This window comes from Patella vulgata, chromosome 4 (assembly GCF_932274485.2).
Source record: "Patella vulgata chromosome 4, xgPatVulg1.2, whole genome shotgun sequence".
Classification (NCBI taxonomy): domain Eukaryota; kingdom Metazoa; phylum Mollusca; class Gastropoda; family Patellidae; genus Patella; species Patella vulgata.
The window spans coordinates 47625521-47653063 of NC_065882.2; the positions used below are offsets into that span (position 1 = coordinate 47625521).

Below are 27543 nucleotides of genomic sequence, written 5' to 3' on the forward strand. Positions count from 1 at the left end.
AATGACAATAACATATGTATCTTATCTTGTTTTAACTGTCTTAGAAATGTTGGGTCTAATGTGACAGACTTCATGCAGCTGGCGCTGCATCCACTACTGTTCATCAGCAGGGTCGTAACTAGCTCAAAGCAACGAGGGGCGGGAAGTGTTCTCAGGGGTGCTGTAAAACTGACGGACAATGGATATCTATGTCGACAATTTTTTCACAGAGGGAGGCGAAGCCCCCCCCCCCCCTGCCCCCCCCCCCCTCCCTTAGTTACGGACCTGTTCATCAGTATTTGTAGGAAATTTTTGTTATGTGGTTGTGATGAAGGGCTTGTCGCTATGACATTTTAGTTTGTCTGTATAGTTATTATTCCATTCCATCTTTATAGTTCATTACATTGACAGTAATATTTTCTGACTTCAATAAAGCTGTGATGGGAAGCATCCAATTACATGTTTCCATGATCAATTTCCAATTGCAACATATTAGAATAGTATACATTGTGGTTTATTAAAAAGGTGTAGAAATAATTACACCGCAGTTATTCGCCATCTTTATGAAATTTTTTGTTTCGTCTATTTACTCGAGGCCGGAATTTTATCGAAATTTGATTTTCTTTTTTTTAACGCACCAAAGGGTGCCTACCTCTAATGTATATCACCTGATGATTATGCCACTCTTTTCGAAAACAAGATGTTTTTTTGTATAAGATTACTTGACGAAAATGTTTCGCTAAATATTTAAGTGTTAATAAGAGTTGTAATTACATTCCACCCATGTATCTTAATTTTTATCAACAAAAATATTATGTTCTTTTATACGCAAATAATTAAGTACCCTCTTTTGTTGTTGAAAACTTTATTATTTACAATGACCAAATCACACTGATCAGCAGTGAATATTCGCTAGTCCGCTTCGATATACCTCTGTGAAACAGATTTTGACCAAATGTGATAGGCATGGCGAAGCTATTGGTTGTTCATATATTGCATTGCCTGACAATATCTGTTCAAATCAATTACCTTTTTTTGACCCCACCCCTTTGACCATAAAGGTTTACATGTATGTCTCTGTAAGACACACCTTTATCCGTTTCGAGCCATTTTTAGCTACTAATAATATGAGTCAACTTACAGTTTTATTAAACTTTATATATTATTGTCACTGTAAAGGTCATATTTCTTTTTATAGACAAACAATAGACCGTTTACATGCGTTTAATGTCATTTTTTATAAATATTTATGTAGGCTATCGTCAGATGCTTAAATGTTTATGTGTTCAGACTTTCTATTTCCTCTCTTTTCAGAATTTCTGCCAGCAGTCACAACAGACGTACGTAGTTCACTATGAGAATGGATTTAGTTTACATTGTGTTGATGATTGTCTTCACCATACTTATTATACTTACAAATGGCATTTTGTTAACCGTTATTCTTTCATCGGAATTACTTCGTTATTCTAGCAAACACTTACTAATGGCCAGTTTGGCTCTTGGTGACATATTGTTTGGTATGTATATCGGTCCGGTATTAATAGATGTGTCCATATGGAATCGTCCAATGATATGTCATGCGCAGTTAGCCTTAGAAGTAACTTACTCTATCATTATTCCATTTGTGACAACGATGGCGGTGGCAGTAATGAACATGGATTACATTATGACGATTGGTTGCTATTGTTACATAAACGGCAGACTTCAAAATGTGATGCGGACTATTTTACTTTTGTTGCCATGGATACTGTGTTTGGGTGTTCTGATTCCACTTTTTCTGCTATCACTGGACAGTTTGTGGACGTGTTCATTCTTATTCGACATCAATCGACTTCTTCATCTCTTTTTGGCTTTAAGTTTCTTCCCCGCCGCCTTTCTAGTGATCGTTTCGGCGCTAGCGGCAGTTTTCACCTATAGATTTAAATGGCGGTCGATGATGAGGGTATCCGAAATGCGCCCCCTGTACACGAGCTTGGTGCCACCTACCGATGTTTGCATAGCCAGCTTTATGACAATCTTACTTTACACACCCATTGCTGTTATGTTGGTGTTCGGTAACAATATAAGGTGTCCTACACTCGAACATAGCTGTGATGCCTTTTGTTGGATACAAATGGCCGCACAAATATTATTTATGTTAAAATCATTTTGTTTGCCATGTATTTGGATAAAATGTGTTAATGTGAGAAAAGCCGCTATAAGACTGGTGTCTTGTTGAACAAATGATATGCGATAAGTTTAATACACGGTATTATTTATTAATGTGAAACTATTCCCTTTGGTAAAATATTGTAAATAAAATGGAAAGCATATATAATTATTATTGAATTTAGTAGTGCACGGAAAATGTCATTGGTGATTATGGCACAGAAAAAATGGCACAATTAAATATGACATTGGTGATTATTTCATTGATAATAATTGCACGGAAAAAAAGATCAGGGTTGTCATTATTACATGCGCCATTATTTACCAAAATTCTAATTTAGCACCGTCAGATTATCCCCAGGAAGTTCCTTGCGATTTTCTGACCTTGTTCGCCCTTGTCTGTGATGCATGATCACTTGGGGCTTGGCAAGGATCAATCGTCTAGTCGTTAGGATGGGTCGAACAACCGAGGTAGCCTGTTGACTTTCCTATATGTTAGCGTGAACGTCAAATAAGACATGTTTAATGGAATTCAATGAAGAGTTGATGGAAACGCCGTTGTCTGCGCAAAATGCCCCATATTGCATACTACACGTCCACCTTCATTTACCCGTATTGGCGCAGAAATATAGGACGTTTATCTCTAGCTCACCAGATCACAACCGGCCCATTACAGCGTGTAACATTTTTGTGACCCTATCAGAACGAGAACCGTTGCGTATCTAGTATTTAGCCATACTGGGGACAAGATTGGAATGAGTTCTTTTATAAGTCAATACAAGAGCACATTGTATGGGGAAATTTAAATATATTATCCCAATCCACACATTTGTAGAATTGTAACATTATTTTATACAATGATTAAACAATATATTATGGATGATTTTTCAAATTTTACTCCACTTGGGTCTGTCTTCACCAAAATATTTGGCTATCTCTGTGCTGGAATTTCTATAAAAATTATTTAATAACTGCCTTGTTTCTTCAAGCATGGGTCCAGCTTTCTTTTTTCTACGAAAATTTGTATTTTTAGCGACACCCTGAAGAATTTGTTCCCATTGTTTTCGATTTGGTGTTCCTTTAAAAAGAAATAAATAAGTAAACATCAAAAAAATTTCAACTCTTTCACAGAGTAGTGTGAAACGTGATGAAACATGAAAAGATCGAAACGAATTATTCTATAATCGTCGGAGGTAGAAACCATTATTGGATCACCCAGAACCCACACCCCGCGTTCCACCCGCATATACGTGTTCATCATTTTACATTTTAGCAGCTTAGATAAACTCCCAGAACCCCTAAACGCTGCACTATGTACAATCAATGTCAAGTTACCAATATATAGGCATATGTGGTATGTGAGTGGAGCAGTAGAAGGGTGTTCGATCCCTGCATTGGCCGAGAAAGTTCGTCAGGATTTTCCGACAAGGACAGCTGTCTAGTCCTTCGGATGAGACGAAAAACCGAGGTCCCGTGTATATATTGGAATGCACGTAAAAGATTCCCTGGCAGTTGGAATTCGATGTAAGAGTAGGCGATAGTGCCGCTGCCCGGGCAAAATTTCCCTCATGGAACACTGTATGGCGTATGCCCGTCTTCATTAGCCCAGTATAGGAGCAGAACAGTAGGACGTTAAACCCCATTTCATTTCACTTCATTCGGAGCAATAGAAATGGGGAAACCATAAGAAGAATGCCGTCAATGTAAGAATATTGTTTCGTCTTGAAATATCCCGGCAAATACCAAACATGTTTTTCGAACTGATAACCATTTTGTGAGACAAAATGATTGAGCCCTGTTTTTGATTTTGCATTTTGGATTGTATAAACACCGTAGATAAAGCCAGTGAGCCAAAATTTAAACTAAATCTAGTAAACAATCGCATTCAACTTGCCTCATCACTTGTCGAAATAACACACCCAATTAATCCAATAAAAACTTACTAAGTTCAAGAAATTTGTAAACACGACCTAATGATCTTTTTCTGTCTTTTCTGTATTCATCGTAGTCTAATAGCAGAAATTGTTGCCTTGGAAACACTTTTAACCAATGCATCATATAAATATTATATAATCCTAGTCGTATCCATACCTACAAATTCAAAGTGTAGCACAATACAATGAGAATTTTTTGTTTGGCATGTAAAATCTTTACATGAGTGCTGTCATCAGATGCTTTAGAAAGACTAATGCCATAATATTATTCAAAACATGTGTTTTGTCGTAGCTTATTTCGACTACTACAAAACATAGCCGGTGGCTCACGGATATATATATAAAGCACTGGCTCACTAACAAGGATGTCCCTGATTCAGTCGAGAATGCTCCTTGGGATTTATTAGCATGGTTCCCCTGGTAGTGGTGCAGAATGAAGGGGCTGACGAGGAACAGTGTCTAGTCATTCGGGTGGTACTAAAAACCCAGATCCGAGGTATTTGTTGACGTACACAGAAATGCCACTGTCCGGGCAAAGTTTTCCTCATAGCACACGGCATGAAGTGGACCCGCCTGCATTAGCCCGGTTTAGGTACAGAAAAGTAGGACGCTATAAACCCTATATCAGTTCACAAAAATATACCTAAAGTTTGCCGTTTAGTCTTTTTTATTGTAAGAGATTGCGAAGGGCGTTACTACTTACCACGGCATCTCTTGCTAGATTCCGGTCATACACACATTTCCTAATTGAATACTTAGAAAAGCAGTCAGTGTACATTTTTATAGCTCTGGTAACGTTTCCATGAAAACGCTGTGATGTTGCTGTAGGTCGTGTATGTCGTCTGTAGCAGTAATCAGAATACAACCTGCCAATAATTAGACGTATAATAATAATCCTTTGATTATTAGACCGAATCTGTCAGAAAAGTGTGCAAGAGGATTCACTCCATCTCTCCACACTGTGTTGACGAACATATGGATCAAAATGTGCAAGGGAGAGAGAGAGAGAGAGAGAGAGAGAGTGTTTAACGTCCATTCGACATAAGCTAGGTTATTTCGGGATAAATATATATGGTTCAATTTTATGTCAATAAGACGTTTAGCTGCGGTAGAAAACCAGGACAAAGGACACGAAGTAAACCCATGAGGGCATCGAAACCACACTTATACTTGATTCAATGGCAGAACTTATGATCTAACACACTGTAAGACTTTTGCTAGAATTTTTGCTCTTATAATTAATGGTGGCATTATATTTCATTAATTAATGTCTTTGGCCAATTGTACTAAATGTGCACTAAAAATATAAGTGACAGGTTGACACATAAAACACATAAAAAGAGTTATAGAACCAAAACATAGCTGATTCTATGTGTCAAAAAATACCACCAGATTACATGTGATTGGAAATTTACGAATTGCATCATTTGGCTAAAGTAACCAAACACATCAGTAATTGCACAGGTTCAGGGTCATGAATAGTCTTATAGTCTGTGCGATATGTCCATGAGTCCTATAAAAGAAATCATGGTAAACTTTTAAGGCAGATTTCATTGGATTCCGGAGAGATTACCATCTGAGTTCCTAGACCATAGGATGTAGCAGTTTCTACCAGCAGACTCGCCCAGCGAGTCTGGCTGGATGATGTTTGAGAGAATGACTTTATTCTATTAGGCATTGTACCATATGTAAGCAGGTATGATACATGTATATAAAATGTAAAAACGAACTGTTGCATTGTTATTCCTGGTAAGACAAATGTCTTAACTAACTGAGAAAACAGTAAGAAGTAAATACACAGCGTGACGGGGAAGCAAAGACAACAAGTAAAAATACTAGACGATCACAAGGCTATAAAGATATGTAGTAAGATAAGATGCATGGGTCATACGTAGGATGTGGCGACCGGATTTGGTGGCCCGCTCTTCACGTCTGACAGAAAGACTCGTGGTACTACATATTATATTTGGTGCCGTAACGTCTTAACTAAATGAGATAGATATGAGGAAGAAAATACACAACGTGAAGCGGAAGCAAAGACGATCACAAGGCTACTGAGATATGTAGTAAGAAAAGATGCATTGGACATACGTATAAGGATGTGGCGACCGGATTTGGTTCTCTGCTCTCCACGTCTGACAGAAAGACCCATGGTACTACAACACACGTTACCCCCCCCCCCCACACACACACACACACACACTTATAAAAATGCGCACCCCCTATGATTTATTTCAATTAAATTCTAATATTCATTAGAGCTTTGCTCTTAAGACTGTTAACAATTCTACCCTTAACTATAAGTAGACGGTAGACGACTCCTATATAGATCCACGCAATTCTTTAGAAATAAGTTGAGGTTTGTGTGCTGGTTTTAGAAATATAAAAATACACGTACATTAAATCTAGCAATAAAAAAACTACTTGAGATCTAGAGAACATGTATTTTGTTCATGGCCGATACAATTCTTTTAAATCTACAATTACATTATTTCTTGTAGTTCTAGAAGTAAATCAATAAAAAATGGAATAACAACACAAGAGGTCTTTACAGAAAATTAAATTGTTATCTAAGATATGGAGTAGATACATAGATACAATTTTTGATAAAGATTTGATATTATTTGTGGTTTTAGAGAATAAACAAAACTGCTATTTGTAATCCAGGCTAGGGTTTAACACATGATATTCTGTTATATTTGATCGTTCGCCTTATAAATATGGTAGCATTTTTGAAAACTAACCTTTCGGCTGGATTTCTGAAGATAATAATAAACTTGGATTTTGGGTTGATATGGTAAAGATGGTGAGGCGTTATGATAGCTGGTTCGTCGAGATGCGTATTATACATATCGTAATGCCAAAGGTCATTATCCCAAAAATCAGATGGCGTCGCGGTACCTGAGAAGAGAGAACAATTAGCGATAACGGATATAGTCTTTAAAAACATTTGTTCATATTTAGTGCGAATCATCGGGATTACGAGAGGATTACCCCCACCGCCACACCTCCTTTGCTAAAAACTCTGTGAACGCGATTTAGGCTACAGTTTTTAACGGATCTTTTAACAATTTGGTGCGATTCACCTAGTTCTGCAACTTACCGTACCTGAGTTATCACCCGATTACCGAAACATTGTTAACATTACAGAGGCTATAGTTTCACCAGATGTTTGTTCAAATTTGGTTTAAAACATTTAGGCCATAAGAGGACGAGCCATATATAGATATTCAGCGTTCCGTGACCTTCCATTCCGGAGCTACGCCTCCGCCCCACTCATGCACCCTTGCCGAAAACGTTGTGAACGCGTACATATCATTATTGTTGTTTTTGGCTTGTCTTCACATGTTATTATTGATTTTGACTTACGTGATTGTTGTTTTTGAATTATTATTCAGTTATACCTGTTATTGCATAATGATAAATCATTCCGTTTTCAGTTATATTTGTTAAACTGTCGATTTTCTGTGATGCTTCATGGAAATATTGAAGATACAAATCATACGATGTACCTAAGAAAGACAGAAAGAGAGAAAAAGAAATTATCATACTAAATTCTGAGAATAAAAAATAGGAATGTTAATTAACTACTCAACAACAAACATTTCGCTCATTTTGAGACTAACATACAGTTATTTCTGTTTCTGTGTTTGTGTGTGCAATGTTATGAAGGAGAATTTGGCCCAAATAGTAGAAGTCATGATAGGGGACCATAGTCGGTATCCTCAGTGTTTCATTCCGTTCTATCCCACTATACCCATAGGTTAATCCATAGGGTTTCCACGATTTCAAATTACATTATCTGCCATGGCCTTGATTGTAGCTACGAACAATTAATCAAAAAACAGTTTACAAACCTGTCGTTTCGCCTTCGTTTTTATAAGGGTAGATAACCATATTCATGTCCATTTACTGAATGATTTATGTAAATAATGTATATATTTCTAATTCATTTATATTTAATTGTATTATCAAAATCTGTAGTATGTGTCGCTGATTTCAAATATGTATAACATCTATATGTTTGACTTTTGTTATTATTATTACTATTCGTTCTTTGTCTGAAATGTTTCATTCTGTAATGTTTATTTTTATTGAAATATACTTGGCAATTTTATCACGTGGACGTAAAGCTCCGGGAACGAACGATTCTCAATAACACTCTTGACCATACATGTATATGAACGTCCAGTCTTCAGTAATATTGCATTATTTGTTGTTAAACATGCATTATGCAAGAGCTAAATCTGCCTATCGCAGGTCTTTCTTTCGGCCTGAGACATTAATTAACTTATCCAGACCACAATCAACTCTCGATGTCAAGGCTAGCCTTCGATATCGACTGGATTAGAATCCTATATGCTGCAAACGCTCATTGATAATTAAATCCAAACAATGGTTAATCGAGACTATGCTTTTTAACGTACCAACTTTAGTAATGATGAACGAGGATAGGCGGAAATTTACAAAGCTGATATCTCGGTTCATAGTGGACCAATTTGACTGAAATTTTCAACAAATTACCTTTACATTATCTAGTTTTTAACTATTATAGCGAGAACTGCCAGCCCTTTATCTAATCTCCCATAATGTATCTTTAATAAATACGCATTTAGAATAATTTGGACTTCACTCATTTAGGCTAACACTGGTCGATAAAAATAGCACAATCATCAAGGGCGGGTAACTTGAAAACGTGTGTCCCCCATAGATTAACTCAGGGGTTAGTGGAGTAGAACGGAATGAAACCACTGGGGATACCGAGGATGGACAGGGGCCTAGCTTCGGAAGTTGCTGGTGTTCTAAATACGAAACTTTGTAGATGGCATGTAAATGGTATCGTTTTAATTGCTTCGCCCCGCCGTGGGACCCTTTAAAAGTATCTACAGGATCAGTCAAAAGTATTTTACACGGTCATAAATTCTGGATTAATTACAAGATTTTGATTTTGTCCACAGGTTTTTTCGGAGTCTCTGTTATCCATCGATTTAAAAGAATTAGTTCCAGTACCTTTAAATCTCGTCCTTGGCCAAAACTGTGTTTCCTTTTTAAGAGGTGGCATCACATCTTGGTGGTGGCATATTCTAGCGAAGAGATCAGAGGTACCAGCTTTTGGGACACCAATCAAATAGAAATAAGGCAAACACTGCACTTTATCGTTAACTCTATAACACGGGTTCTTGTAGTTCTTCATAAAACTGTAGGGGCCCTAGAATGTTTAGATCAATGATTCACAACCAGTGTGCCGCGGCACACGTGCCGCGAGATCTTCCTAAGTGTGTCATATCAAGAAAATGTGAAAAACCAGGTGATCCCAATTGAGTATTCACTGTGTCTACTGATAAGTTCATAGCTGTGTTTTCTTTATTTGGATTGAGTCAGTCTATGTGTCTATGATTAGTCTCTGTCTACGGTTGAATTCCGTCTGACTTACAATGTTTTTATTTTGCAAAATTCAAATATGGGTTGCATTCTTATACATTACTGTTAGCTGGATAATTAGGTTTCTGACAGCTTACCTGAATTCTAATCACTTTTCGCAGCACGTGTGAGCGATGGGCAGATTCTGGTAGCTGGCCGAAAAATTCAAACCACATAACATTTCCATTTAAAGACCCCGGTTAAATTATTTAATGCCCAACATATCTAACGTACAAATACACATCAATTGATGACTGATTTGGTTTGCATTGGGGATAATCTTCAGCTCCCCCAATGATTCGGTCTCGACAGCTGCAGAAACCAGATATGTTATAATAGAATCCTACATATTTTCCTTGATATGACAATCCATGCAACAACAGCTGAAACGTTTATTTTTTTAACTAAAGGTTCTGGACATGTTCAATAATTGCAAATCACATCATTGCTGATTTAGACAATCATAGCGTACTGTGGCTAACATAGGCTCTGGAGGAAATAGTAGACTACCGCGTTGATTCCCCCCAAATTGAAAAGCAATGAACCCAGGGGAGCCATTTCTTATAATTTGTTCAATAGATACGATGCTATATTGATATTCACATAAAAGAACATAATCGTTATTTTCGTACCTGAAATGGTAGACTTCTGTTGACCTTAAGATGCCTGGATTGATATTTCTTCTTTAAAGTTCTCAGCTGTTTCTGGAGTATGTTGGTATCATCATTGGAAATACTTCTTGATAAATCTAAATATTGATCTTTGTTTTGTTTCTGTTTAAATGCTTGGGTATGATCTTCGTGTATCGAATGGCGTAATATGAAAAAGTTTGTGCCGGTCATACAGTAACACCCTATTACCAAAACGCAAATCAGGAAGAACAAAAACTTTGCTGTTCGCTTTTGAAATACAAATAGATATAAAGTAAGAAGAACATATTATACCGTTTATTATATTTATAATGTAAAAGATAAACAATGGTACAACTGCACTCATTCTTATACTGAAATATATATTAAATTTGCAATGTTTCAGAAACCAAATAGACTCATCTAATTATGTAATACAATGTAGGCTAGCCTACGCAGTTTTTTTTTCAAATACCACAAATTTAACCTTAAAATCTAACGGAAAATATTATTAATTTTAATTAACTTTTAAGTCAATCATTCAGTATGCTTAAAATTGAATATTTTGGAATCAGTCATAAAACTAAAATGAGCCTGTTTAGCGAGCTCTCATAAAATTACCACAATCTAAGTAGATCAGCCCTGATTATTTGGATGTGATATTATTCAAAATTAATTACATTTATTTTCTGGGCCCTGTTTCTCGAAATCTTAACTAAAGATAAAATCCGAATTTTATTAGATACTTCAATTTTGACTGGCTAAGCACTACAACCAGTCTAATATTATCCAATCAAATTACTAAAATTTGGATTTTTATCTTAGTTAAAATTTCGTGAAACAGGCCCCAGGTCAATATATTCCTTTTATAACGTATTCATAAGTTCTGTTCTTGCCAATTTAATATTGGGATTAAACCTAGCCGTTGTTTACACAAGTAAAACAACAATTTTATATGGGACGTAGTAACAACTAGCATCTTCACGATGTCAAGGTCCTGTGTCGTGTGTTTCTGCACTATGAAGAGAAAACAAGAGAACCGGAACGTCATAATGGTGGGACCAACATGACGCGCTAACATATTTGCAACAGAACGATTGGGCATTTCTTTCATTTGTAAGGGGGGCTGGAAATTAATGCGATTGATTCACATTGATTATTCAGACAGTAATGCCCTGGCTCACTAACCAGAAGGGTCCGATCCCGGTGTTGGCCGAGAACGTTATCCTTGACTTTTCAGTGTGGTTTCGGAAGGAAGGAACGGCGTCTACTTAGGTCGTTAATCGGTGGCCGGGGAAAACGAAGCCCCGTGATATGTCGGCAGTTTGGATTCGAAATAAGTGCGGGCACAATTTCTCTCACAGCCTGGCATATACCACTCCTCATTATCCCGATACTTACATAATGATATGTCACCATTAACATGATAAATATGTAACGTGTTTGGTAATGTCAAAGAATCGCCAGACAATTCATCTCAACTTCAAATCCATGTTAGGCTATTGAACAAAATATGTTAAAACGCTATATTGACATAACTTTTCTCAGCTTATGTCTGTGTCTTTAATAGTATATGTTTAGGATCAGGATCAATCCAATATATACATGTCGACTAATGAGATAAATGAGCCAACATCTGTTGATTTTCCACACAACAGAGGATAATAGAAAGTGTGAGAGAACCGCACCACGCTCAAAACAAAACCGACAAGAAAAACCCACGGACAAGACAAAACACAGACATTGCAAGAAATAAATATCAAATCAAGTGAATGGATTTGGGGGCCAGTCGTAAGCGTACACTGCGCTGTAGAATAATAATACGATACCTCTTGGTATGCTATTGATATAGTCCAAGTAGTCACGATATTAATAAATATGTATATTCTACTAGTAGGCCTAAATCAAAATTGATAAAGATTGCAGATGATAATTGTCGGACCAACTACAAGTGTGATTGAGTGATGTATCTCAGCTTTGGACATAATATCCTTGGAAAATGAATGACTACTTTAAGGTATGCCGGGTTGGAATCCCGATGAAAATCGATGTCTAACCAGTGAATAGATCAGATCGGCCCTATATACGATAATTGTACCTTGGATGTAGCCGCATATACATTCTGTTAAAAATACAGCGGTTACCTGGCAAGATACGCACACATTTTGGAAAAAATGGATAGAGAACAAGCTAAAAATAAAACAAATGCGATTTTTCGTACAATCAGGGGCCATAATTCAGAAAGTTATGGTCTGAAATATCAAAAGGGGCCGAGATCTTTGGGATATAAAGATATATTTTAACTTTCATCAAAATCGGATAAAAATTGTGACCTCTAGAAGGTTCACAGACTTCGTATCGGATCGAAACTTCGTGGATTATGGCCCCTGCACAAAAAACATTTTTATAGCTTGTGGACCCTACTGAGGTCACAATTTTAAACTGATTTTGATGAAACTTGAAATGCATGTTTATAACCCAAAGTTCTTGGTTCCTTTCGATATTTGTGCATATCGGATCGTAACTTCCTGAATTATGGCCCCTGATTGTACGAAAAATCGCCTTATTTAGCTTGTGGTCCCTCTGGAGGTCACAATTATTATCCAATTTAAAATAAAAGTTTGATTACATCACCGTTACACCGTAATGTCGGTTGAGTTCGAATTTCGTGAAAATCGGACCAAAATTTTGATGACAATTGAAATGCATGTTTATAACCCAAAGATCTTGAATCCTTTCGATATTTGCGCATATCGGGTTGGAACTTTCTGAATTATGGCCCCTGATTATACGAAAAATCGCCTTTTTTAGTTTGTGGTCCATCTGTAGGTCACAATTATTATCCGGTTTTAAAAACCGTTTGATTATATCACCGTTACACCGTAATGAAGGCTGTCTTCGAATTTCGTGAAAATCGGACCAAAAAGACCGCCGCTTGTACGCGAATAGTGTAAAAATATGGTATATCTAGGTTGTGGACCCTGTAGAGGTCACAATTTTAATCCGATTTTGATGAAACTTGAAATGCATGTTTATAACCCAAAGATCTTGGGTCCTTTCGATATTTGCGCATATCGGATCGTAACTTTCTGGATTATGGCCCTTGATTGTACGCACCGTTATATCACCGTTGAATATATCACCGTTACATGGTTGAGTTAGAATTTCCTGAAAATCAGACCAAGATTGACGGACAAAATTGCCACCCCTGGTACACAAATAGTATAAATATATGGTATATCATGATTGTGGACCATCTAGAAGACACAACTCTGATCCGATTTTTATGAAACTTGAAATATATTTTTGTAACTCAAAGATCTTGGTCCCTGTCGATATTCGCGCATATCGGATTGTACCTTGTTCTCTATCTCTTGCAAAATGTGGGCGTATCCTGCCTGGCAGCCGCTGGTTTGTACAATCAGGGGCCATAATCCAAGAAGTTATGGTCTGAAATGCGCGAATATCGAAAGGGACTGAGATCTTTGGAATATAAAGATATATTTTAAGTTTCATCAAAATCGAACAAATATTGTGACCTCTATAGGGCCCACAACCTTCGTATTACATATATGTACACAATTTGCGTGCAAGGAGTGGCCATTTTGTCCGACGGAATTCAAACTAAACCATCATTGGGATGTAACGGTGATATATTCAAACGTTTGTTTTTAAATCGGATAAAAAATTATGACCACAAACTAAAAACATGATTTTTCGTACAATCAAGGGCCATAATTCTGGAAGTTACAATCCTATATGCGCGAATATCGACAGCGACTGAGATCGGTGGGATATAAGGATATATTTTAAGTTTCATCAAAATCGGACAAAAATTGTGACCTCTATAGGTTCCACAACCTTTGTATAACATACTTATACACAATTTGCGTGCAAGGAGCGGCCATTTTGTCGGCAGTTTTGGTCCGATTTTCACGAAATTCGAACTCAACCGTCATTCCGGTGTAACCGTGTGATATATTCAAACGGTTTTAAGTTACAAAACATAGGTGGAATAAGTATTCTTGGGACTTAAAATGTGGCTTATAGTGAGAACTAACCAACTCTCGGCTAATTTGGTTATGTTACACTATATATATCTTTAGATTTAATATCAAATAATGTTGTATTATATACATGTATATTCTTAATATTATTGCTAATATGATGTTATTGTATTCCTTCTGAATTATCTTCCAAGCTCATACTACATTGCTTCTTTTTGAGTGTCTTAAAATCCCCCAAACCCGAGAAAAACAAATCCCACTGTTCCGACAACCAAGAATAGTTTGGGAAAGCATAGTATTACGAGAACTTTAAAGTCTAATAAACATGCCAGTGACGTTGATGTGCCTGCCTTAATCCCAAATTGTTTATCACTCTGATCAAACTAAGTTAAGTTATTGAAACAGGCAATATAATGATAATAATGTAAACAGTGTTAATCCCAAGGGATGACGTACTCAAACAATGCCAATAGAAGCGGGCTCCATATTGATACAAACCTATTGCAATACTTATTTCTATGCTTATCAGTCCAATTTGAGGTAAGAGAAGCGGCCTACCAGTACTCTTTTTAGATTTTACATGCACACCCAAGTGTAGGCTGGGAAAATTGTTCTCAATGCAGCCCTTGTAATGGTCAAGAATTCTTTATTAGTAACAAAAAAATGTAAAACCATTTTTATATATCACATATTTTATTACATTTGAAAATGTTTGAATGTCCATGATTAAAATTTGTATATACACTGTTTTTCAGCTGACAGATTTGAGCTCTACATCGAACACAAGAGTACTATTAGCAGGAATAGGTCCTTGTTTATGATTTCCATAGCTGAAAATAATACACATAAATTACAAAGTTAACAAGTTTAAAATCACATAAGTTTCAATATCATTAATGTCACCCTACATTATAGAGGAATGAAACCTACATGTGTCTACAAATCCGAGATCCCTTATTGTAATATCTTGATAATCAAACTGATTACAAGACGGAAAACCTATTTAAATTCATCGTCAATTTGTCATAAAAGCTCTACAAAACGTATTTGTCTGAAGCAACAAATATGATTGTCCTGTACACTAGGAACACACAAAGAATCAATAAACAGCAGTACACTATTTATACTATAAAATTTATTTAGCCCCCCCCCCCCACCTTCAACTAAGCATGAAATAAAGCATGAAATAAAACTAGGAAAGATATTAAGTAAAATAAAGAACTAAAACAATATCAAAACACAAGAAGACTATCACAGTTCAAGAAACAATAATTCTTACCCAAGTTTTGGAGGCACTATCAATCGTCGTTTCCCACCTACTTTCATCCCTACAAAAGATTTCAGGAAGATTACTTTTCAAATTTTCAAAATCCCACCTGAAAACATTTATTTTTGTAGGTAAATTTTGCCCTGACAAAAGTGCTGCGCCCTACTTTAATATCGAATTCCAACTACCAATGGATCTTTTATGTGCACACCAATGTTTATGCAGGACCCGTTTTTCATCCCATCCAAATGACTATACATTGAGACTTGCCAGGTCTTCCGTCCAGCACCACTGACAATGGGATTGGGGGACCACGCCGGAAAATCCTAATGAACTTTCTTGGCCAATGCAGGGATCGAACGCAAAACCTCCAAATTAGTGAGCCACCGTCTTACTCACTTAGCAAACCCTGGCTCCCTATTTACATCCGGATTAAAATTGTTATATAAGAGTTGAAAATAATAATCACCCCAAGATAATAAGTAGTCATATAACTTTATTAATGGTTAACTTGTTAATGATACATGGATAAAGATTTACTACTCACCCTGGACCCCTACATCCCAACCTTTTATAACTTCTTGTTTCCCTAGACGAAATTTAAATGGTTTACCACCAGTACAAGAATCAAACTGTTTACCATTTGATAACTTTCCTACATAATACATTTGAACCTAAAAATATACCAAATATTATTTTATCTATAAATAGTTCAATCTTTTAAATTCCTATTTTTAGTCAATATCTATATCAAGGCTAAATAGAGAATCTCCTACCAGTCTTTTTTGATATCAAAAAATATCAACACAAGTTGATAAAGTAACAAAAAACGAGGTTCTTTGCTGTAGATTTCACTTTTACTGAACATAACGGCGTAGTGATACATCATTTTTTGACAGCAATTCAACCATTGCAAAGTCCTTTATATTGACCCAGTGTTTCCATCAAGGTCAATTGAATAACAATAGTTCATTTTTAATAAAAAAAAGTTACTTTTAATAAGAAATGAACTGTTCTTTGAAAATAAAAAAAAGTAGTTCCTTTTCAACTAAGGAGATATCGCAGTAGATTATGAAATATATCACACAAGCGATATCTACTGTAGAATGTATTATTGGGTGATAATAATTAATATATTGGATTCAGTACATTCATTAGGGCTTCATAAACACACCTTTACTTTGAAGAGAGAGAAATGTTTTAACATCCAATCAATACTAACCAGGTTATTTCAGGGCAAAAATATGGCCAGATAAGGTACCCTTCACTATATCAGTGATCTAACAAATAATTTGCACAGATGTTCAGGCTTCACGATTTAAAGCATAAGCCACTTGGCCACCCAACCCAATTTTATAATATTACATTGAAATGAAATGGGGTTTTAGTGTCCTACTTATCTGCTTCATCTGTGCATGCAGTGTGCTTTGGGGTGATTTTGTCCAGACAGCAATGCTTACTATGGCCTACTCTTATTTTGAAATTCCAGAACTTTCTCTGCCAACAGCGGTACCGAAGCTGGGACTTTCGGGCTAGTGAGCCAACTCCTTGCACAATGAGCCACTGTTACTCCCAAGTCCAACAGTCTTGCAATGTGCAATAATATAGATATTGGCCTCTTTCCTGCACCACTGACAAGGGGGAACCACGCCGGAAAATTCCAGATGAACTTTCTTGGCCAATACCAGAATCAAACACGAGATCTCCGGTCAGCAAGCAAACACTCAGCAAGCCATCATGGCTCCCAGTTTTGAGAGAAAGAGAGGTACTTGCCATTTTACTTGACTTTGCTGGTGGACCATTGCCTACTTTTATATCTTCAACAATTAAACCTTCAGCTAAAACACGTCTATTAGGGGTATTCGGTTTCTGTGGCGTTTCATTCTTAGACTTCTTTTCTGATTGACTAGGTGTATTAATTGATGTGTTATTATCTTTATTCTTTTTCTTCTTCTTTTTCTTGCTACTTTCACTTTCTGTTGGTGTTCCATTTATATTTGGTGTCTATACAGAAATTATAAATATTTACAATTAACCATAGATTGTAGTGTTGGAATTTATATCTGATTATCTGTTCACAGTTACAATCTCGCAGATATTCAGATAATTTAAGTATTTGTGATTTGTGTTTGTGTTATTTGGAAACAGCCCATATCATAGGACTGGAAGATATTTGCATTATTGTGATAACGATATAAAATTAATGCAATATATTGTCATTATTTCAATATTATAAGGTTTCAAGAAAACATATTGAAAAGAGTTGGTAAACCCCTCAAAAGATTTCTATGAGAAATATGTAATTTGAATCATTGTATGGTTAGGCTTACATTCTGTTTAAAATAAAACATAATAATACTTCAGAGAATATCATTAAGAGAGAAAGAGTCAAACTATATATTGGATTATTGCAGTATCTTTAATGCTAAAAACATTATCTATATAAATCAAATCAAAGATGTCTGCGTATATATATGTATGTTCGCCCATCACGCCGAAGCTGTTGACAATAAAATTTACATATTGCGATATATTGATTTATTGAAATTATTGTCAAGCCCTACAATATCATCACTGCTTTCTCCTTTGTAACAACTTCTGCAAGTAAGGCTTTTCAATTTTGAATACAGGTATGAAGTTTTGAGTCTTTCTACATCATACAATATTTCCACATAATCGTAAGCAACCAATTGCTTATATTAGATGAATGACATAGCATGCTAATGCTAAAGTTAGTCCCACTGCAACATGTGATCTTACATGGTCAAAGCATAAAATAGTATCTAGATTAAACATTAGGCCTGAAATGTTATAATTAACAATTAATTAGACATTAATTAACTTGTCCAAACCATAATCAACCCAGGATGTCGGATTTTCACCGGATTTGAATCCAACCTGCTACTCAATGTTCATTGATGATTAAATCCAAAAATGGATAATCGAGACTATGTTTTTTATCGTACCGACTTTAGTAATGATGATCGAGGCTAGGCTTGAAATTCAAATTTACGTTATCTATTTTTTAACTATTATAGCAAGAACAGTCAGCTCTTTATCTAATCTCCCATAATGCCTCTTTAAATTCCAAATGATACATATTTCCTGTAGAATGGAGAAAAAGAAATACAATCAGAAAGTTATAAATAAGAAAATCTGAACTTACTTTTGGTGTTTCGGAAGACCTTTTGGGTGTTAGTGAAGACTTATTTGGTGTTCTAACTGGCTCAATTGATTTCTTAGGTGTTTTATTTTTCTTGTCTTTTTGTAAAATTACCTTTTCTTCCATTTCACTGTCATCATCTTCCTCCCCATCTTCATCAAATATATCATCTAAATCACTATCATCCTCACCATCATCATCATCATCATCATCATCATCTTCCTCATCATCATCACTGTCATCTTCTGATAAGTCATTGTCTTTGAAATAAACAATATAAGACTTTTTAAAATGGGCCAATTATTCAGGAGTAACAAAAAGTAAGATAATATGCACAATTTTCTTAATATAAAATTTCACATTGTTTCCAAGGTTCTAACTCAACATAAACAAGCCAACAGTGAGGCTGATGTCCCCCACTGAAATCCCAAAATAAATAGATGACACATATTAATTAATCGCACATTTATTTTTTTCAAAAGTATCGAGCAATCAAACTACACACTAAGTTTCATCACTCTCTATCAGATAGAATCAAGATTATCTTGTCCAAAATCATCGACCAATGAAATTGAATAGCCCAGCTTCACCTAATGAACATCTACATCAGGTTTAAACATTCTACCTCAATTAAAAGCAGAGTTTTTATGTTCCAAAGTTTTGACCAATCAAATTGCTTATCGCTCCTTAGCATAAGCAGAAAATTCGCACAATCGAACTTAGTCAAGGTAATGATATAATGAACCTATATTCAGAGTTTCATCGCTCTCACTTCATTATAACCAAAGTTATCGTGACCAATCAGATTGCTTTTCTCTGCCTACCGTAAGCAGACAATGTTAATCATCGCACTCCATCAAGACATTCATCTAATGAATGCCTACACCAAGTTTAAACATTCTACCTCAATTAGAAGGAGAGTTATTGTGTTCCAAAGTCTCGACCAATCAAATTGCTTATCGCTCTGCTTACCCCCAGCAGAAAATGTTCATTATCGAACTTAGTCAAGGTATTGATGTAATAAAGCTATACACCAAGTGTCCCCACTCTCACTTAATTAGAACTAAAGTTATCGTGCCCAAAAGCATGAACCAATCAAATTGCTTATCTCTGCCTACCCTAAGCAGAAAATCCTCATCCTCGAACTCCATCAAGGTACTGACCCAATAAACACCTACACCAAGTTTGAACATTCTAGCTCAATTAGCAGGAGAGTTATTGTGTTCCAAAATCTTGGCCAATCAAATCGCTCTGCTTACCCTGAGCAGAAAATGCTCATTATCAAACTTAGTCAAGGTATTGATGTAATGAAACTATACACCAAGTTTCATCACTCTCACTTAATTAAAACTAAAGTTATCGTGTCCCAATGCATCAACCAATCAAATTGCTTATTTCCGCTTACCCTAAGCGGAAAATGCCCATCTTAGAACTCCATCAAGGTATTGACCTAACAAACACCTACACCAAGTTTGAACATTCTAGCTCAATTAGAAAGAGAGTTATTATGTCCCAAAAAGTTTGACGGACAGACAGACAGACAAACCCATTTTAATAGTCCCCTGCTTTCTTTGAAAGGCGGGGGACAATAAACAAAAGCAATAAGACATCTGTAAAAATGATTTGGCAACCTAGTTGTACTTAAATTATTTACTCCTTACTTCAATATAAGAGGGGGAAAAATCATAATTAACCAACATATTTTTACTATTAATCAACAAGGGTGTCAGACAATTTTTTTTTAGTATATTAAAAGTTTACATTCTTATTTTTAGACGACACTTTCACAGATTCGTTTTCATCTAAGAACAATATTTCAATAGTTTGGTGCATGTTTTGTGTATTTCAATGTGCCATTCATATGACATTTATAACCCTTAAATTCATACTACAGAAAATATTACCATCTTCATCTTCTATTGTATAGTCAGCATCATTTTCTTCATCATCATCACTATCAAAATCTAATCCATCATCTTGTACAACCTAAAATTAATACACAAGTAATTATACATATTTGGACCATAAATATCAAACTCAGTCAAGGTATATTTCATTACTCTCACTTAATTAGAACTAAAGTTATTGCATCAACCAATTAAATTGCTTATCTCTACTTCCCTTAAGCCAAAAATGCTCATCTTCAAACTCCATCAAGACATTGAGATAATAAACACCTACACCAAGTTTGATTATTCCCGCTCAATTAGAAGGAGAGTTATTGTGTTCCACAAATTTCAACCGACAGATAATTGTGTTAAACAGGAAGTGTTTGTTGAACATTATGCACACAGTGGTTTTAAGACAATGTAACAAGCAAAAATCAATTTACTATCTAATAACATTTTCAACAATTACTTTCATAAAATGTTCAATTGCAATACACAAATAATATGCAATTAAATATAATAATACGAGCGTAATGGTGACAATGAGAACAGATAATCAATTTTATCAACATGTAAAATATATTTGTAAATCTATTTTTGTGATAAATATTAAGTTAGGGTACGCCCACATTTTGCAAGAGATGGATAGAGAACAAGCTAAAAACAAACAGGATTTTTTGTACCATCTGGGGTAATAATCCAGAAAGTTATGGTCTGAAATGCGCAAATATCAAAAGTGACTGAGATCTTTGGGGTATAAAGATATGTTTTAAGTTTCATCTAAATCGGATAAAAACTGTGACCTCTACAGGGTTCACAACCTTTGTATTACATACATTTTATCGGGCAGTTTCGATCTGATTTTTATGAAATTCAAACTCAACCATCATAATGATGCAATGGTGATATATTGAAACGTTTTTTGTAAAATCAGATAAAAAATTATGACCTCTAGAGGGTGCAATAGCTAAAAACGCGATTTTTTGTACAATTAGGGGCCATAATCCAGGAAGTTACGATCTGATATGCGCAAATAGCGAAAGGAACCAAGATCTTTGGGATATACATCTGTATTTCAAGTTTCATCAAAATCGGAACAAAATTGTGATCTCTAGAGGGTCCACAACGTTAACAGTGATACACAATATTTTGACATTATTTGCAAACGGGCGGCGGCTATTTTGTCCAGCAGTTTCGGTCTGATTTTCACGAAATTCAAACTCAACCAGGTTTAGGATGTAACGGTGATATAAATCGGATAGAAATTGCAACCTCTATAGGGTCCACAAGCTAAAAACGCGATTTTCCGTACAATCAGGGGACCATAATTCAGGAAGTTATGGTCCAATATGCGCAAATATCGAAAGAAACAGAGATCTGTGGGTTATAAAAATACATTTCAAGTCTAACCAAATCGGATAAAAATTGTGATCTCTACAGTGTTCATGTGGACGTATAAAATTATTGAATCTTGACCAACCACTTTCTGTCTTTTCTTTTTAGTCTGTGCCTCCAGCATTTTTCTCTTTTTTCCTAAAATAAATAAGAAATGCAAACATTAAATTTATGGAATGAAGTGAAATGGACATAGAATATGTTAAACACTTTATTTTGTGACTAAAAGATGTTTGATAAAAAGTTTTAAAACATACATAATTATAAACATAGCTTCAACAATACATTTTTGCTTAAAAATCATTCAAACGGATTAATTCTGATCAATTAAAGTCTACATTGATTTCTGTTAATTTCAAACCACTATCCTAATTCTGCTATCTTTTTCACGGATGCCAACCCATTCTTCATGGTGGCTTTTCATAGCATACTCATTTCATAATGACAATATCATCAGTGTTGTTTTACATACTATTTATTTTTATGGCGCATGTCTTTACTTTAGGGTATTAGAATTGTACAAAGACGACAGCCTTTCCACCAACTCTTTTTCTAATCATATCAAACAATACCAACTGTAGGCTTCTACAGTGATATTTTGTGTAAATAGATTTACCTGTGCCATGAATTATTAAAGAATCATCCTCTACTGGCAATAATTCTGGTACTTCAGCTAAAACAAATAAAATCTCATTTAATTAGTGTTCTAAAAATATATCTTTTGTCTGCAGGCTATCATTGGGATTATGGTATAATGAGGAGTGGCACAGCCAAGTACTGGCTAACTGGGTGTGTGCCCAGGTATAAGTAACAGCAAACACAGAAATAGGATGGTGGGGGGCAGGGTTTTCATTTAGTACATTCCCAGTGAAATTAATAACAGTAGTAGGTGCTTGAGTTACTACCAAGTTGATTGTGAGGCATGCCAAGAGAAAATTTTGATATTGTTTCTACCTGGTGTAAACACAAAAGTTATGGTGCCCGAAATTACTTTGTGCCTCCCATCCCTGAGATTACTTGGGGTGCCCACAAACTCCCCAATATTATTTAGGCCCCCCCCCCACACCAGATAAAATATTGATATGGTAAAATTTAATCGACAGCATGCATTGCTTACAGTTTAAACAAAAGTTGATATTGAGGCTTTTAATTCTGAGGCATTTTTTAAGTATGCATTTTGGGTGGGGCATGGGGAGAAAGAGTGAGACAGATAACACTGTTTCAAAAAACTTTCTAACCTTCGGAATCTTCCTCTTCGTCACTCATTTCTTCTTCACTCATTTCAGGCATTTCATTTTCAATATCTGGTTCATCCATTAAATAACCAGAAAGGTGTATGGATCCTGTAGTAATATAATGTAGGAATAAAGGAGAAGTCCCACAAGTCATATGTTGATGCAAGTCAGACTCATTGCCTGGTCCACTGTGTCTGGTCAATGGTTGTTACTTTCCTATTAAACTATGATGCACTTAATTATATCATACCAATCAAATATTTTGAAATTATACCAGAAATGAAATGGGGTTTAACATCCTACTGTTCTGCTCCTATACTCCTAATGAAGACGGGCTTACGCCATACAGTTTGCTACTCTTATATCCAATTCCAACTGCCAAGGGATCTTTTACGTGCACGCCAATGTGTACACGGGACCTCGGTTTATCGTCCCATCCGAACGACTAGACAACTGTTCTTGTCGGGCCCTTTTTCCTGCATCACTGACAAGGGAGGAACCACGCCGGAAAATCTGGATGAACTTTCTTGGCCAATGCTGGTATCGAACACCCGACCACCAGGCTAGCGGGCTAAATTATACCAGAGATGAACATATATATATATGTATTATTTTGATTGATAGTAGAGTCTGAAATCAATGATAAAATATCTCAAGGTCACCAATTTCAGTAATGCCCTCCAAAGTCTCAACAAATTAAATCACTTATTCTGACTTGGCTGTATCGTAAAATGCTAATCACTAAACCCATCTAATGAACATTTACACTAAATTTGAACATTATATCTCAATTAGAAGCAGATTAAAGTCTTGACCAATCAAATTGCTTATTGCTCCTTAAGCAGGAAATGCTCATGTTCGAAGTTTATCAAGGTATTGATGTAATGAAACTATACACAATATTTCATCACTCTCACTCTTTTAGAATCGAAGTTATTGTGCATCAAATCATTGGCAAATCAAATTGTTTTACTCAACTTATATGTAGTCTTAGCAAAAACGCCTACATGTACACTAAGTTTGAAGGTTCTTCCTTAATTAGTAGCTGGGTTATTGGGTTCCAAAATGTGTTCCATAAATTTTGGGGACAGTAATATTAATATGTACATATAAGAGATGCAGATCTACAAGCTTACCATTGCAACCTGTCGTAAATAATGTTATTTCTTCTCCTTCTGTAAAATTTAAATCTAGTGGTTGTTGCATAATACGGTTATGTTCTAGTGTACACAATAAAAATTCTGCTTTTTCATGTTGAATCCATAAGGATACTGATCTTTTACCTTTTGGCAATTCATCTGCAAGATGAAAAGTACATTTAGACATCAGCGTGTTAGAACCAAAATCATCAATATAATCAATCAATGTAAAAACTAAAAGCCATATTCTTCAGACAATTAATTAATAAATACTTCCATATACACACGCATATATTTAAATTGATGATTATCAAGAAGTGCCGAGTTGAAATAAAATTGATTTATTTTTAGTTTAATTCTCTGAACCCTACCTGTTGATTGTTCTAAAGCTGCCATAGATATATGAAATGATGTTTCCACTATTTGTGTATAGCGTTTTCCGCCATCAAGAGATACTCCTTAAATTAGAAAATATAAAATATTACTATTAGTACATGTATTCTTTAGCAGAATAGGAAAATGGTTGTTATTATTTATGCTACCGAATATCACTACACAAGTTACATGGCATTAGGTTAGGAACATTTTTGGTATCCCCAGTGGTCTCATTCCGTGCTACTCCACTATACCTTGGGCTAATCTTTGGGGTATTCACATATTCAAATTATCTGCCCTTGATCGTAGCTTGAGTCTGCGAAGCAATAAAAAAAACCCAGTTTAGAAACTGGTCTTAGCAATCATTGTTTACGTTCACAACAATATGCCGAGATCAACCTGGCACACTATATAAGCCAACACACTAAGACGATATTCGCCACACGAGAAGCAGAAATCAAGCTGGCACGCTATAAGAAATTTGCTGTACGACCATGAGTGCAATGAAATCATGTGATTGGTATAGCTAATCGGAGCCTTCGACAAATAACATAAATTGAAAGTATAGTCTATTTTTAATAAGTAGGTTACTATGGACACAATCTGATTAAAACACAGATCCTATTTCTAAAATTTCATTTTACTTGTCTTTACTACACTAGGATCTGCAAGAGTTGTTATATAACCCATGTTCTGGATGAAACAGTCTGTTATGGCGAGTTTTTGGCCTAAAGTGCACAGAACTGTTTGTAACCCATCAGAAACATCCACGCTGATTGGTGAATCCAATGTCTTAACGTCATAGGGTCAAAAGCCTCTCGTATGACCCCTGAAATGACCTTCCACTACAACCAATCAGATCTTCATGTAGTAGAGACCATCCAAAGTATAAAAAAATGAAACGAAATATAGATCTGTATTTTATTCAGATTGCTGTGGACAGCGACCCATTTCTTTCGACACAACAAGGATTTTTCTCTTTTAAAGTATGTAATCATGAATGTGCCAGGAATTAACTGATAGATTCAAATCAAAGAGCCATAGAAACATACTTTCAAGTGATGTATGAACGATAACTGGAATTTCGTATTAAGACCCGTATTTTGACATTTTATAAACTCACCACAGCCCCCCCCCCCCCACTCTCTCTCTAAATAGAGTTTAGTAGGCCTACAGACTAATTAACTTGGATCCATTTTAAAACAAAAAGTATAACGCATTGTGCCCAACAAATAATGAATACGTTATACTTAAAGAAAGAAATGACTATACATTTACAGTATAAATAGAGTGGATTTTGGGTTAAAAGCTCCCCTCCCCCCAAATTGCTTCACTCTAAGCTATTTCCTGGCACATTCATGATTGCGTATTTAGAAGAGAAAAATCCTCACTGTTTTGTCGACAGAAATGGGCTGGTGTTCATGGTAACCTAATTACTCAATACAGACTATACTTTCAATTTATGTTAATGTTATTTGTCGAAGGCCTGGATTAGCTTATAGTTACTTTTCTAACGTATATGTGGAATGGAATGAGACCACTGGGGATACAGAGGATGGGTTAGGAAGTGCTATAGTAGGCCCACATGTATATGTACCACAAGCACATCCATCAGATTAAGATTACGCACACACACACACACCCCACAAAATAATTAATAAAAAAAACCAAAGTGGATATTTAACCGTATACGGCAAAGTATCTACTTCCGCTATTTTACCGTACATCGTTTCTGATTCAAAATGGCGGAAAGTACAGATATATTCCACCATTTTGGCAACTCGTCTTCCAAGTTCGGCGCAGAAGCACGATTTGACGGGAAAAACATAAACCACTGACAGTCTTAGTACTTAATTAAAAACCAAAATCCGCAGAAATGCGCCCTCGACCAAAATAGAATAATATTCTAAATGCTTTTCTACAATTTACATTTATTATCTTATTTAAATTTTCTTTTAAAAATAATTCTCCAGTTTCTACCATAGAAATTTAAGTATGGCTGTTCCTTTCCTTTATAAGAAACGGAAAAAGAAGCAATGTTAGACAAAAAACAAATAGAACTGTTGGGTTAGGGCTAGGGGTTATGGGTTAATGTCAGACGGCATGTTTTGGGTTATAGCTTAATGTCAGACGGCAATGCCAAAGCGAAAACTGCTCAGTCCAGGTATCAGAGAACTGCGCATGTTAAACGGAAGCGTACGGCAAAATAGTAAATAAAGTAAAGTGCCGTATACGGTTAAATATCCACTGCCTAAAAAAAAATAATCAAATGGTATAGCTATTCGATTTTTTGCTTAGGATTGACCTGTCGATCTGCCAAGCAGACATACATTCACATTGCAAATTTTCAACAGAAAATTAAGGGGCTATCGTGGGGAGCTGCAAATTTGTGTGAACGATTGCAGTGTATTCTATCCTAAATTAACATAAAATAACTTGTTATAATCAACATGATCGTTTATTCAGTGATGGCAAATGGGGGGAAAACTAAGAAGGCGTGTAAAATATGCCTCTATAAATATGGCGGTATAAATACCGATAACAGTACAAAGACCATCAACGTAAGTTTAATTAAATTTATAAACTAAACTAAAACAGCGACTACCACGTGTTTCACTTTAAAAATGTCTCTCGTGTGCTCGCTCACCGTCTTCGCATGTGTTATCTTTACAAGACATTTTGATTCAGGAACACTGTCATTTCGTATAAGATCTAATCCTTTTTATAAAGACAAATTTAACAGTTAAATATAACAAAAACATTGGTTTACTCACCCCAAAACATGTTGTTTTGTTTCAGGTCACTCAAAAGAACCATGTTGTTTTCGTAACGTAAGTGGGTCTTGGTGGAAGAAAATGTCGCAAATACGAAATTCAATGTCGTAAAAGTTTAAAATTCAATCTTGAGACCATATAACTCTATGCTTGAGACTAAGTTTTTCTAGACTAGACCATTTTTTTTA

The 27543-nt window shown here is 35.6% G+C and overlaps 2 protein-coding genes across 2 annotated transcripts; both read right to left on the reverse strand.

The window, feature by feature from the left end:
* Positions 1 to 3014: 3014 nt before the first annotated feature.
* LOC126817843 (carbohydrate sulfotransferase 15) lies at positions 3015 to 9259 on the reverse strand. The gene is made up of 6 exons (XM_050545005.2): positions 9072 to 9259; positions 7466 to 7573; positions 6806 to 6962; positions 4765 to 4927; positions 4071 to 4218; positions 3015 to 3205 (listed from the first exon to the last, which is right to left on the reverse strand). Exons 1-6 carry the CDS (start codon positions 9253 to 9255, stop codon positions 3015 to 3017), a joined length of 951 nt encoding a protein of 316 aa, XP_050400962.1. The 5' UTR covers positions 9256 to 9259.
* Positions 9260 to 14792: 5533 nt separating this feature from the next.
* Positions 14793 to 27502, reverse strand: LOC126817844 (46 kDa FK506-binding nuclear protein). Its single transcript, XM_050545006.1, has 12 exons — positions 27356 to 27502; positions 24578 to 24664; positions 24204 to 24365; positions 23071 to 23175; positions 22449 to 22505; positions 21918 to 21970; positions 20453 to 20534; positions 18552 to 18808; positions 17159 to 17389; positions 15933 to 16059; positions 15398 to 15446; positions 14793 to 14948 (listed from the first exon to the last, which is right to left on the reverse strand). The coding sequence occupies exons 1-12, from the start codon at positions 27396 to 27398 to the stop codon at positions 14870 to 14872; spliced, it is 1332 nt and encodes a 443-aa protein (XP_050400963.1). The 5' UTR covers positions 27399 to 27502; the 3' UTR covers positions 14793 to 14869.
* Positions 27503 to 27543: the final 41 nt, after the last annotated feature.